We start from the raw sequence: 14,541 nt of genomic DNA on the forward strand, positions 1-14,541 counted from the left end.
TGCCTTCAGAAGTATATAGAACTAGATGGAGAAACAACAGCTTCAGATATATTTTTGTTTAATAAAGGGTCCTATGATTTTGTAGCAATACTTTTTGACTTATCCAGTATGATCAGGTAGTAGAAGTAAAATGTCTTATGTGATGATGAAATGATCAAGGGTGTTGTAGACTAAATTATGATGCAAAGCCAAAATTCAAATCGCCTTGAGAAAAGCTAGTGTAGGCATACTACTTTCCTTGCAAGATAAAGGAAAGTCCCTTAGCCCACAAGATCAATGCTTCACAATTACATTTACTATGACTCATTTTCGTTCTCCAAGTTCATGGCTCTTTTGTACACCGATCAAAGAGTAGTTAAACACAGTTATAATGGAAACCACCAACATTGCATCCTTTAGGTCTTTGATACTGCAACCAATTTCAAAAGTTATTTCAAAGATGTGGTATGACTGTGGCTTTTTGTTTTGTTGGATTTATGCATGAACTTTTCCTCCACCTTACCAAACATGATATCCTTCTCCAGTGACTGGTCCCTCCTGACAATATGTCTGAAGTATGAGAGACGAAGTTTGGCCATCTTGACCTCCAAGGAGCACTCTGGCTGCACTTCTTCCAAGACAGATCTGTTTGTTCTTTTGGTAGCCCATGGCAATTTCAATGTTCTCTTCCAACACCATAACTCAAAAGCATCAATTCTTTTATGGTCTTCCTTAGTCACTGTCCAGCTTTTGCATAAATATGAGGTTATTAAAATTTAACCAAAAAAAAGGAGTGATTTGTTGATCTCTGTTGTTGTTGTTGGTCCCAACTCCATGATTCAGGAAGTCAATGTGGGGATTCTACTAGATGCATTATATATTTATCTAAATTGTGCTTTCATAAATTGGACATATAACTATGGGGGGCTGCTCATCAGGAAGTGGATTTGAGCTTGAGTTGTACACTGTTTCATATTAAAAATGTTTACATTTGTTTTTTTTTGTGTGTGTGTGTAAACATTTTAGGTGCTCTTTTGCCTTTTTTTTTTTTTTTCAATCTTTGGAAATTCATTTTATGTGTATATGTTTTTGCAATATCTGATATAGAGTTGGATTTTCTTTTGTAATCTACTCTGAAAAGACTTTTCTTTCTACATGTGAATTTAACCCACTTATATTTATTAATGTAATAGATAAGTTTGGCTGGAGATCTCCCATGTTATCTTATCGTATGTGTTGAGTTTTGTACACAATCATATTTACTTGAAGATGAAATGAAAATTTGGATTATTTGTACTGTAAAGTACACACACACACACACACACACACACAAAGTTATTTGTTGGTCTCTGTTGTTACTGCTGTTAGGTGCAGTCCTGTTGATTCCGACTCTATGTACACTAGAAGGAATCACTGCCGGTGCTGTGCCATCCTCACATTCGTTCCTGCGTTTGAGCCTATTGCTGAAATCATCTGTCAGTCCATCTCATGGAGGAACTTCCTTTTTCTCACTGGCTCTCTACTTTACCAAGCCTGGTGTTCTTCTCCAGGGATTGGTCCCACCTGATAGCATGTCCAAAATATGTGAGATGAAGTTTCTCCACCATCCCTTCTAAGAAGATTTCTGGCTGTATCTCTTCCAAGACATATTTGCTCATTCTTCTGGCAGTCCATGGTATATTTAATATTTGGTGCATCTCCATTAGCACAGACAATTAACGTTCGTATTTATCTTAACGAGCAGTTCTGATGTATATAACATTCTATTTCCTACTTTAAGTGTAATTCATGCCAAACTTTGTAAATTACCTTGTTTTTTCAAAAATTATGCATTAAAGATTATCATAAAGATACACACTTTTTAGAATAAAAATTTTTTGGAAATAATCTGGTTTATAAAACTCGTATCTAACATGTAAAGAAACAAAGTAAAAGACTGGAGACACCAATGCTACTAGGATTTTGGAATGTACCATGCAGATATCAGAGTAAGGGTTGGTTTGTCTTTATTAAAGTTGTAGTTTGCAACTAGGAAAAGTGTCACAGTATTAAAGCATAAGATCCAATACACTTAGAATTTTGAGAAAATGATGTAATTGTTACTAACATTGCCCATTGGAGGCAACTATGACATTATTGCAATAAGAAAATCAATCACGTTTCCTCTGAAACTTACAATGCAGTCTAGGTTCATTATAAAAGCCATCTTTAAGACTAAATACATTAATGTCTTGCTCTACATCAGCCCCTTTGATTTTAATGAATTTCTAAACAAGAAGCAGTAGAATTTTATTCCTCCTTAACTAAATGGAGTTACAATTGCAAAATTAAAACCTAAAAATCAATTTTAGTTTTAAAAAGTAGAAAAGCAAAAAAAATAAAATAAAAAGAGAGAGAGAGAGAAAAGTTACTGTCAATAATGGATTTGGAGATAATTCTTTAAAATACAATGAGGATAAGTTATTTTGGAAATAATTGACATAAGCAAATATATTTTTTCCATATATGTATTCACATTCTCTCCTTTGGGGCAAAGGCAGGGAGGTGGAGGAGGAGCCTACGGCTTTCTTCAAAACTTCTCTTTCACACTGCCAATGCCCACAGGTTAGCAAGCCTTCATTGATGGCGCAGTTGAGTTCTTCTGTTTCGACGTAGATTTCATTCCAATTTAGGCTTCTCTTTCTCTTCTTCCATACCTAGAAATACAGGCAAAGTGCTTACTTGAGCACCAGACTAAGTAATGAGTGGATTTGCCAAGGCTCCTTAAAAAAACCCATCTCCTTACATTTCTTATCTGCCCTTCTACACCCAATCCTTTATTTTTCTCATAGCTGAGAAGGAAAGTCATTTGTAACTTTCTCCAGAACCTTCCTCAGTGGCTTCTCTCCCCACCCTTTCCCAGAATCTGATCACAAGCATCTTCAGGACACACCCAGCCCCTATCACTTCTGGGAGTGAGGGAGTCAAGTTCATTCTTGACACTGAGTTTTCAGAGAAAGGCCAACCAGATTGCCTTTTTAACCAGCTTCCTGCAGCAGAAGGTGTGCAGCTAATGGGTGTCAACCATACCTTGGCTATTCTAGTTTACTGTCCTGTCTCAAGGCAAGGAATCTCTATTTCCAAAAGCCAAGAAATCTTTTATTTTTAAGCTCATAGCCTATTAGCCACAAGAGGTGTTTATTTCCTTACTCTTTTTACACCTAAATTTTAACCCAATCCTGGTGAAGTATGTTCTTCTTGATACACACCTGTATGTACTGGATTGTCAAGACCTCTGCGTGTTGTATGGGGTGAAGTCCCTTATGTTTCATTTTCCTGTAGATGAAAATGTTCAAGGCATTCTCATATATAATTTTAATTATATCCAGCAAATGCTCTCTACTTATCTTTTTCTTCTGGATAAATACTTTTCTCCTAGCGTAGTGGTTATGAATCGGGCTGCGAACCGCAAGGTCAGCAGTTCGAAACTACCAGCGGTTCCGAGGGAGAAAGATGAAGCGTTCTGCTCCCATAAAGATTTACAGCCTTGGAAACCCTGTGCAGGATAGCTATGAGTCAGAACCGACTCCACGGCACTTAACAACAACAACAACAACTACCAAATATCTCAGAGATATTTTGCTTTTTTAATATTAGCAAACTATTGGTAGTTTTCTTTTATAGACTGCATCTTTCTGAAGGTTGGGCTCTTAACTTCTTTTCTAACAGACTGTCTGATGAGCCCTGGTGTGGCGCTGTAGAATAAGCACAGGATTGCTAGCACAAGGTCAGCGGCTCAAACCCACCAGCCGCATCTTGGACTCAAATGGCAAACAGAAAACGACAACAGAGTGTCTGGCACATAGTAATAGCACAATTAATCTTTGTTAATTAAGCTAATAAACAATTAATATAGAGAAGGCCTTAGAATGCTGGACTAATGGGAAAGCAGTATAATAAAAGATGGTGGTGGGTGGTGTACCGTGGAGACGGTTCCAACTCAAACTGTATAGAATTTCCAAGGCTGTAAATCTTTATGGGAGCTGAAAGCCTCATCTGTCTCCCATGGAACAGTTGGTAGTTTCAAACTACTTATCTTTAGATTAGCAGCACAACTTATAACCACTACTCTACCAGAGATCCTTAAAATAAAAGATGAGACTCTAATATATATGTTGTTGTTAAGTGCCACAGAGTTGATTCTGACTCATAGTGACCCTGTATAGAGTTTTTAGGAGTGGCTGGTTGGTTTGAACTGCTGACCAAGTGGTTAGCAGTCCAGTGCTTACCCTATAGTGCCACACCAGGAATATATATATCTGAGTGCTATCGAGTTGGTTCTGATCCATAGCAACCCTGAATAAGGTTTCTGAGGAGAGGCTGGTAAGCTTGAACTGCTGACCTTGTGGTTCAGTCCAATGTATTAACTCACAGTGCCACACCAGGATATATATATAATAAGCACTGGACTGCTAACCACAAAGTCAGTAGTTCAAACTCACCAGTCACTCCTCGGAAATTCTATATAGGGCCGCTGAGTTGGATCAACAACTGTTGTTAACTGCCATGGAGTTGGTTTCTTAGGAGCAGTTGGTGGGTTTGAACTGCTGACCTTGTGATCCAGGTGTGGTACTATAGGATAAGCTGTATATGAATACAAGGAAGTAGCTCAACTGTGGTCTTCCTCCCTGGGAGGTTCTACAGAGACCTGTGCTTGTCCTACAGAGGGTCTTCACAATAAAGCTTACCTTAGGAAGGATCCGTACCCAATAGTAGGATGTGTTTGTGTTTTATGGGGTCATCATGATGGCAGTGGGATGTGAGGAACACCCTCTGAGCAGGTGTCCTCACACAGTCTTTTATGTTTGGGGTTTATGACTAATGAAGTAATGCCTCACTGGCAGAGATCTGTAACATTTTCCCCAAAGTATTTCTCAGAAACCATATTAGAGAAAACTTCAAATTGAAGAAGAGAGACATCTGAAAGGGAGGGAAAAGGTTGCAGGGGAGAAGGTAGGGGATGTCTTTGAGATGACGTAACCCAGGCAAAGGCAGAAAAACAACGCAGATTCCATTCAAACAGCACACATGATTTGAGTCCCAACTTTTGTCGCCCATCCCCACTCCTGTGGAGCTGTGGTCAGGCGCTAACAGCAGCTTGCTTTTCCTTTTACAGCCCGTTTCCTTCACAGCATTCTCCTACAGATGGATAGACTTGGCAGCAGTGGTAGAATCTTCAAATGCGAGGGTGGAGGGGAGGGGGGTGTTCACTGACCCAGAGAGGGAAAATGGCTCCCCACCTACTTTAGTTTGGCAGCTTTGAGGCAAAGGGAAAAAATTAGACAGCTGCAATTAATGTTTGAAGGAACCAGAAGTATAATTTCCACAGAAAAGCAGGAAAAAGTCTGTCACAAAGCTGAGGTAGGATGGCCCTGTGGGCATATCGGGAAAGTGAGTTAGACATAGGACCTTCTTCCAGGCTGGGGCGTGGCCCAACCAGGGCACAGTGCTGAGACATTACGAGGTCTGTGGGAGTTTGTGTAGGGGAACAAATAGCAGAGGTTTCTGCTCACACAGACTGATTCTGTCCTTTTCTCTTGTCTGCTTCCTCCATCCTAATGCCAACCTTTAGCTTTTGGGCATTTCATTTCTGGTCTCCCAATGTTTGACTTTACTGACTGGTCATCTTAGATACACTTGTTGAGATGTTTTTGTTAAGTGCCTTTAAGTTGGTTCCAACTCATAGCGAACATGTATGGGCTTTCTGAGGAGCGACCTTGTGGTTAGCAGTCCAGTGTTTACCCTACAGCACCATACTAGAACTCCACATTATTGAGATACTGGGATATTTTTTCCTACAGAATACAGAAATATTGCATCACACCAAAATTTTTAAATAAATCCACCTTGCATTACTTTCTTTTACAATGAGCAAATGTTCAACCGATATTTTTGAAGCTACTTTAGTCATATTGCATATCAGGTTCACCCATTTCATGATTTTATAAGCCAGATGTCTGGTTCTGAGAGAAGTTTCAGAGCTCTTACGTGCCTGGGTTTCCACACATGGTGACCTCTCAGTGGTTCACTAGAACAAACACTGAGCTGAATGTCAATCATTAGATGCTGCCTCAGCCACCGCCTACTCTGGTGGTCATTTATGATACTGGGTATCAGCTGCCTCTCAGTAAAAGGTTTTCTAAGCCTTCTTTTTAGTTCTGAGACCCTTCAGGGTGATTTTATCTTGAAGATAAAATTAAGGTAACATAGCTTAGTGGAGGACATTGATCCAGTATATGAATACTCAACTGTGGTCTTCTTTCCTGGGAGATTCTGTTTAGGGTGTAACAAATGTTGAAGTATTCATCACTGCAATACCGTATGAAACTCTCATTTCTTGTGCACACACGTCCATGACATACGACATGCTCTGCTTCTAATTAGCAACTTCAAACTTGACTGCCCACAGAACCAGGGACTGTAGAATGGCCAGGTAAGAACTAAGGGAATTCAGAAAGTCATCTAAGGGGGCAACTGATATTCAGTCCTAATCCATTATTGCCATACAAGAAGAGTTGGCTTGGTGTTGACAGATTGATAGATCATAAAATATTTGATAAGAAGTTGGATATCTAGACTTTGGGGAGCACTGTGGTTTTGAAGAATAAGCACTGGACTGTGAACCACATGGCTGACAGTTCAAGCCTACAAGGTTGGCAGTTCAAGCCAATCAGCCATTCCATGGGAGAAAGATAAGACTTTCTGCTCCCACAGAGGTACAGCATTGGAAACCCTATACAGGGTCACTATGAGTCAGAACCAACTCAACAGCACTTAACAACAACCAAATGTAGCCTGTAAGTGAAATCTTCCTATTTTTTTTTTTTTTAAAGTTTGTATTGTGAATTGAGTGATAGTTCACATGGGAGAACGTCAGTTTACACTCATCGTTTCATTGCAATGATAACAGTCCCTTCCATACATCATCATTCAACAGTATTTGCTTCTATTTCCTCTTGTTTTTAAAGATGTACACAGAAACACTCAGGGATATATAATCATTTAAACAACCAAAGGGCACATTCTGCAAAGCTGCCTCCTGGCTGCCAGCACACAGCCATTCTCTTCCCATGAGTCTAGAGTCCTCAGCTACTCTATCTCTCCATGTCCTCATCTCTGCCTCCATCTCTGGTATTGCTGCTTCTCTGCATAGGGTCCCACATTCTGCTCGTGCTCTTCTCCTTTGATGATTCTAGGGTTCTCTGTTCCTGGACTATAAGTTCAACTAACTACTCCCCACATTGTGTTACAATTCTTCTACCTTTACAGTTGTGATAGTTGCAATTAGAGATGATAACAATTACTCACTATTGAATCATAAGAATCTTATCCCCATCTGCTTTCACCAGACCTCTCTAGAGAAATGAAAACTTTTCAGTGGGGATTCTACCTCCCCTGTATACTCTGAAACTAAACTCCCTCTTGAAAACTTGTAAGCCAGTCACTTCATGCCTTTATAGCACCCCTCACCCCCCATTTTAGGTAGCCAATATCTAAGTTGCCCATCCCTATCAACCCTGTGTACAGAGGCAATGCGAACAATCATTGGTGTGAAGATTCCTTCATTCTTAGTTGGTATTTTGAGCTACTACATCCATAAGTATAGGTCAAGTTCATCAAATTGTAGCAATTTACACCTTGTTTCCTTTATCAACTTTTCTTATCTTCCTCTAGTCGAGTCCTGATCATCCAGCCATTGAAGCTAGGTCAAATGGGCTCTATCTACAAGTTTGGGTGTTTTTGTGCATTTCCCCTCACTTCTTATCAGCTGGATGCTTCACTCTCAACTCTAGCCCTCTGTGGCTATGTCCTTGTCCATGGGCCCAGGAGTCCCCAGGTCTCACCATACTTAGGACCAACCAGCCCTTTCTGTTTTCTCTCTCATATCCAGGTTGATGGGAGTCTATGGAACGTGGTCAAATTCAGCCCAATCTTCCAATTTTTAGATGTTAGCTCAAAACCAAAAATTCCATGATGTAGGAATTTCTCAGCAGGTAAAACCTGGTGGGCGGGCATTAGTTTGTAACCCCTATTGTAATTGAGGACTTCTGGAGTGGCACTGTAGGATCAGCACTCATTGTGAACCTCAAGGTCAGTAGTTAAAACCCACCAACTGTTCCTTAGAAACTCTCTACTACATGATCGCTATGCGTTGGGACCAACTAGACACATAACTAGCACATAACAACAATTGTTAAGTGAGGGTGATATCTCACCTGATGTGAAACATTTGCCTCTTTGAAATTAACTAGATGTTCTCATGTAAACAAAATTATTGTCTATACCTGGAATGAATGACCACATCCTAGTCAGCTTTATCTTGTGCTACTGAAGAGACCAGCAGAGAGGATTAAATTGGACAGATCATTCAAAAAACCCTTGGTTCATCTTTAATTCCACATTCAAAACTGCTAAAAATAAATCTAGATTGGGTTTTTGCCTTGCCTGGTTTTCAGACCAATCTCAGAGAAATAGTAAGAAAATGGCCAAATAGCTTTCAAAATCCAGCAAACTGAGACAGGCAGTCATAAATATTTCCTGACCAACCTATAGTGGACATAACAACTTACATTTCAATACGGCCTTTCTCCCTTAAATTATAAGGGTTACTCTTCCCATTGAACAGACAGGAAAATTGTTTTTAAAAGATTAATTTCTGGTCCCCCAAGGTGTGACATGCAAAAGCTGGACAGTGAATAAGGAAGACGGTAGAAGAACTGATGCTTCTGAGTTATGGTGCTGGAGGAGAATACTGAAAGTGCCATGGGCTGCCAAAAGAACCAATAGATCCATTTTGGAAGAAGAGCAGCCAGAGTGCTCCTTGGAGTCCACGATGGCCAGACTTCGTCTCTCATACTTCAGACATATTGTCAGGAGGGACCAGTCACTGGAGAAGGATATCATGTTTGGTAAGGTGGAGAGTCAGAGAAAAAGAGGAAGACCCCAATGAGATGGATTGGCCAAGTGGCAGCATCAATGGACTCAAGCGTGGCAACAGTAGTGAGGTTGGCCCAGGATCGGGCAGTGTTTCGTTCTGCTGTGCATGGGTTGCTATGGGTCAGTACCGACTCGATGGCACCTAACAACAACAACAAAGTGTGACATGAACTCAAACACTGACACTTTTTCTAATAGACTACTTATTAAACTCAAATGAGCTGATGAGAAAAGCAAACCTCAAGTTCCTCTGAGCCACTTAACATTGGCTAGCACCTCGATACATGCCATCTTAGAAGAACCATCACAAAATGTCAGAATCCATGATCAGGCAATGACTAGGATTTATTGGATTAGGCTAAGCTCTTGGGATTGAGTTTGACATGTAGTGGGGCGCTCAATGTGTGTGCAACAAACTTGTAGCATTTACTGGTGATGTCTATTCTATTTGGACAGATCCAGAGCTCTCTAAAAACCCCCAATCATCTTGCACTTGGAGGTATTATTTTCAGGCAGAATTCAAAGCATTATATGTCTACTGCTGTTTTTTCCACTTTCCAGTTTGTATCTGATCTCACATACACTTTGGACACGTTTTGCACAGCTTGGATAAGATTACGTGCCTTGCCAATCAAATCAAAGGTTAAGAGTTTTCATAGCAATGAAGCATTACTCTTACTGTCTGTGCCACTTTACTACCCTCAGACCACTGGGGAAGCTACCAGCAGGTCACAGGGCTCAGAGGCCCCACTGCGTTGTTTAGACTTCACGCAGAATGATGAGGGCTTCTCTAAGTTTACTACACCACCCACATGATGACAGAAAAAGTGGAGAGCCGGGTGACTTTAATGAGATTGTTTGGGTTCATTTAGCTATTTCTGTATTTAATCTGGGGCCCCTTTACGTAAGTAAGGAACCCTATTGGCACACTGGTTAAGTGATCGCCAACTAACCAAACTGTTGGAGGCTTAAAAATCCTCTGTCTGTGGGAGAGAAATGTGCTAGTTTGCTTTGGTAAAGATTACACCTTTGGGGTAGTTCTATCCTGTCCTACAGGGTCATTATGTGGCAGAATTCAATGCCATGGCATGGATTTAGAGTTTTTGTTTTAGCTAAGTAAGGTGTGTGTGTTAAGTGCCGTCGAGTCAATTCTGACTCATAGCAACCCTGTACAGGGTTTCCAAGGAGTGGCTGGTGAGTTTGAACCTCTAACCATACAATGCAAATGACCTTGTGGTCCAGTGCTAATCCTACAGTGCCACACCAGGACTCCTGCTAAGCAAGGTAGCATTTCGTTAACCAATGGTGGTGGCGGTGGTGTACTGTGGAGTCATTTCCAACTCATAGGAATCCTGAACAGGGGAGTTCCAAGGCTGGAAGCCTTTATGGGACAGAAAACTTCATCTTGCTCCCTCAGAGGGCATGGTGGATTCGAACTGCCACAACGTGTAAGACACTCTACTATCAGGGCTCCTCATGAGTACTTGCTAAATATTTTTTTCTGTTAAACCAGCATTTCTGCCCGTAAAATGTTATAGGCACGCTTCTTTCCTCCTACTTTGAATGTTTTACTAGGTAATAAGACTAAGTGAGTAGTAAACCTTTCAGGTAACTGCCAGCAGCTCTTAAATTAATACTGTTGCCATGAAACAGAAACTCTGTGTAAGTAACCCTGAGTTAAAGATGAAAGAAGAGACGACAGTGCCCCTTCCCCACAGTCCCTGTCCAGGTCTTTGCAGACAACAACGTACTTGTTTTGGGCTCCCCGAATGACACTTACTTCTCTGTGTATCCCAGATGTAGTTGTTCAGAACTTCTCCCAGCAGGTACAGAAAGTTCATCAAGATGGTTGTAGACCCAAAGAAGATGATTCTGGGTCCCGGGCCAATGTGTTCCAGGAAAGGGTATACCCACATCCCGGTTACATGATGCACCCAACACACCCTGCAATGGAGTGGAAAGGAGACAAAGGCAGGAGTTACACTCACATCAGATTGCAAAGCTGCTTATGGTACAAATGGACAGATGCTCCTCACTCACAGACTTCCTCTGCACGGTGCCAATCAAGTCTGCCTCTGGGACGCACGGGTACCCAGAAATGGATGGCGCTGTTTTCATTTACTTTTGATTTGGAAATTATTTTCAAAGATGCTACAGAGAGTTTCTGTCTGTCCTTCACTCAGCTTCTCTTAATGTTAACATTTTCTAGAATCATTAAATGATTACTATCATGAAGAAATTCAATGTTGGAATAATACAACTAGAGTCCCTGGATGACACAAATGGCAACATGTTTGGGAACTCAATCCACTCAGAGGTACTTTGGAAGAAAGGCCTGGTGATCTACTTCTGAGATCATGTTGTTGTTGTGTGCCGTGGAGTCGGTTCCAACTCATAGCAACCCTGTACAGGGTTTCCAAAGCTGTTAATTTTGGAATGACCAGAAAGCTGGTAGTTTTGAACTGCTGACCCTGATGTTAGTAGCCCAATTCATAACCACTATGCTACAAGAGCTTCTTCTGATAGATCACAGTCATGGAAAACTTTACAAAGTGGAGTTCTACTCTGTCTGAGACATACGGTGTTGCCATGAGTTTGGTTTTTAAAACAATGTTCAAAAGCCACTGCTGTCAGGTCGAGTATTTTTAGTAATACTATTGATGAGACTACAGACTTGATTTGAAATTCCCTAATTTGTCCACAAATGTCTTTTACGAGTTGCAGGATCCAATCTAGGAGCCCACGCTACATTCTGTTGTCATGTCTCTTTAGTCTTCAGTCTTTCCTTGTCTTTTGCGACACTTGAAAATTCAGGTCAGGCATTTGAAACTTCTTTTTTTTAAATGTTGTTATACAATCTCCTTAATCACTTCTTCACATCATGAAACAACATACTATTAGACAACCACATTATCATAAAACCTAGGTGACTCTGTGCGGGGAGTCTTGTCCTCCACTCGGTATCAACATGTAGACCATAAACTGACAGAGCACTGCTGTAAACTACTGACGCCTGCTGCCTGTGCCTTAGAGCTTTCGACCTCACAGAACTCCCTTTCATTCTTTTTTTTTCCTATTTTACACACCTGTTTGTTATCATTCTGTTTGTGTTCAGGAGATATTTTCGGTTCAGTGGGAATAGAAACATCGTTAGTCTCCACGGTTCTCAAAAGTTTACTTAGAATATTTGCTCCATTGGCTTGGTCCTGACAAAACTGCTAACAACTGCTTTCCAAAATATTCTTGGGGTCATTACTTTATCAAACGTTGTCCATTTCAGAGAATAAATAAAACACGAGCAAGTTTTTGCACTGGGAACGTAACTAGTATTTATACTTGTGTCTCCTAGTTTTTTTTTTTTTTTTTCCTTCTCATCCATGGCTTTGCCCCTTTTAAGCAGTTTATTTACTTATATAAGGAACCTTGGTAGCGCAATGATTAAGACCTTGGCTACTAACAGAAGAGTTGGTGGTTTGAACCCACCAGACCTCTTTATCTGCTCCCACAGAAATTCTAACCTAACAAACCCTAAGGAGCAGTTTCTACTTTGTCCTATATAGACACTATGCGTCAGAACTGACTCAGTGGCACCCAACAACTTCCATCTACAGAATTACCTGAGGGATATTGAGGGCTTGGTTCCAGACCACCACAATAAAATGAATATTGCAATAAAGTGAGTCACAAGAATATTTTTTGTTTCTTGTTTCTGTTAACTTCTGTTGAATCGGTTCCAACTCATTGCAACCCTGGATAGATTTCTGAGGAGCTCTGGTGGATTTGAATTGCCGATCTTGTGGTTAGCAGTCCAGTGCTTATTGTACAGTGCTATACTGCATATGTTTATATTAGAGTATTGTTATGTTCATATTATACTATTAAAATGTAAAAACGTTATGTTTACATTATACCATTGTCAATTAAATGTGCAACAGTTTTATGAAAAAATTTGAGACCCTGTGAGGATTAATGAGACACAGATAACAGTGTGACACAGAGGCACGAAGTGAACACATGTTGTTAGAAAAATAACACAAAATGGCCTGCTTAACCCTGGATTGCCACAAACCTTCAACTTGTAAAAAATACAGGCTCTGTGAAGCAAAGGAGGCAGAGTGCAAGAAAAGAAGATATGCTTGATATTGAACTGAGGCAGGATGAACCAGTGGCCGCAAAGTGGACTGCAGTTCATGTGACCTCATGTGAGTCAGAATAGCATTTTCAATGGCTGAGTTTTCTATGCAACTCACCAGCCTTTCTTCCAAGGTACGTCTGGGTGGACTTGAACCTCCAACATATTGGTTAGCAGTTAAGTGTGTTAATCATATATATAACCAAGGGATTCTGAGCCAGGGTTATATGGAATCTTGAAGAGTTGGAATCATCTTGGTAACAACTTTTTCTTTTTTTTTCTTTGTTGTTGTTGTTATATATCTTGGAGTCGGTTCTGACTCATAGCGATCCTGTGCAGCGTTCCCAAGGCTGTAAATCTTTACAGAAGCAGAAAGCCTCATCTTTCTCCTGCGGAACAGTGGGTAGTTTTGAACTGCTGACCTTGAGGTTAGCAGCCCAATTCGTAACCACTACGCTACCAGAGCTCCTTTTTTTCCCTAGAGCTTGTATTACCAAGGAAGGGTGAAAATGAATTCTCGGGGGTTTTTGCTATGTGCCATTGAGATGGTTCTGACTCATAGAGAACCAGTATAGGGTTTTGTAAGGAGTTCTGGTAGCGTAGTGGTTACGAATCCAGCTACGAACCTCAAGGTCAGCAGCTGGAAACTACCAGCTGTTCTGCAAGAGAAAGATGAGGCTTTCTGCTCCCGTAAAGGTTTATAGCCTAGGAAACCCTGTACAGGTTAGCCATGAGTCAGAACTGACTCCATGGCACATAACCAACCAACCAACCAACCAACCAACCAACCAACCAAGGAGTGGTTGGTAGGTTTGAACTGCTGAACCTGTGGTTAGCAGTCCAGTGCTCTTCCTGCAGCACCACACCAAGACTCTAGCTCTTGGGGGAGAGGTGCTAAACAAAGTATATATGGTGTACCTGTTTTTGTATTTTGTCAACAACTTAAACAATAAAAAAAAAAAATTCAATTAAATAGACATTCATTTGCAATGGGGTTGGCAAACCTTTCCAGAAAAGGACCAGATAGTAAACATTTTAGCTACGTTATGTTATAACCATTTAACTCTGTTATTGTATTGAGAAAGCAGTTATAGAAAATGCATACGAGCACAGATGTATTCCAATAAAACTTAATTTATGGACACTGATCTTTGCAGTTCACGCAATTTTCAAGTCACTAAATATTTATCTGCTTTTTAATTTTTTTAATGAAAATTAAAAAAAAAAAAAGTTTTATTGTGAATTACGTGATAGTTTACATGGGAGAACATTAGCCTGACATTCATCCTGTCATATATTGTTTAATTGCCATAGTTACAATCCCCTCCATGCATCATCAACCAACCAAAGGGCATACACTGCAAGCCTGCCCCACCCCCCTCCCTTTCATCAGCACACAACCCCTCTCCCTTTCTGGTTCTAAAGTCCCCACCCACTCCATCTCTCCAAGTCAT

The 14,541-nt window shown here is 40.6% G+C and overlaps 1 protein-coding gene across 1 annotated transcript in view; it reads right to left on the bottom strand.

The window, feature by feature from the left end:
* Positions 1 to 2,637: 2,637 nt before the first annotated feature.
* The window catches only part of AIG1 (androgen-induced 1), a 442,952-nt gene continuing 431,048 nt past the window's right edge, over positions 2,638 to 14,541 (bottom strand). The window contains exons 5-6 of the mRNA XM_006834612.1: positions 10,736 to 10,899; positions 2,638 to 2,675 (exon numbers count right to left, since the gene is read on the bottom strand). Of these exons, the coding sequence (XP_006834675.1) occupies positions 2,638 to 2,675; positions 10,736 to 10,899 (202 nt within the window). The remainder of the gene's footprint in view (positions 2,676 to 10,735; positions 10,900 to 14,541) is intronic.

Source organism: Chrysochloris asiatica, unplaced genomic scaffold (genome assembly GCF_000296735.1).
Source record: "Chrysochloris asiatica unplaced genomic scaffold, ChrAsi1.0 scaffold00013, whole genome shotgun sequence".
Lineage (NCBI taxonomy): Eukaryota > Metazoa > Chordata > Mammalia > Afrosoricida > Chrysochloridae > Chrysochloris > Chrysochloris asiatica.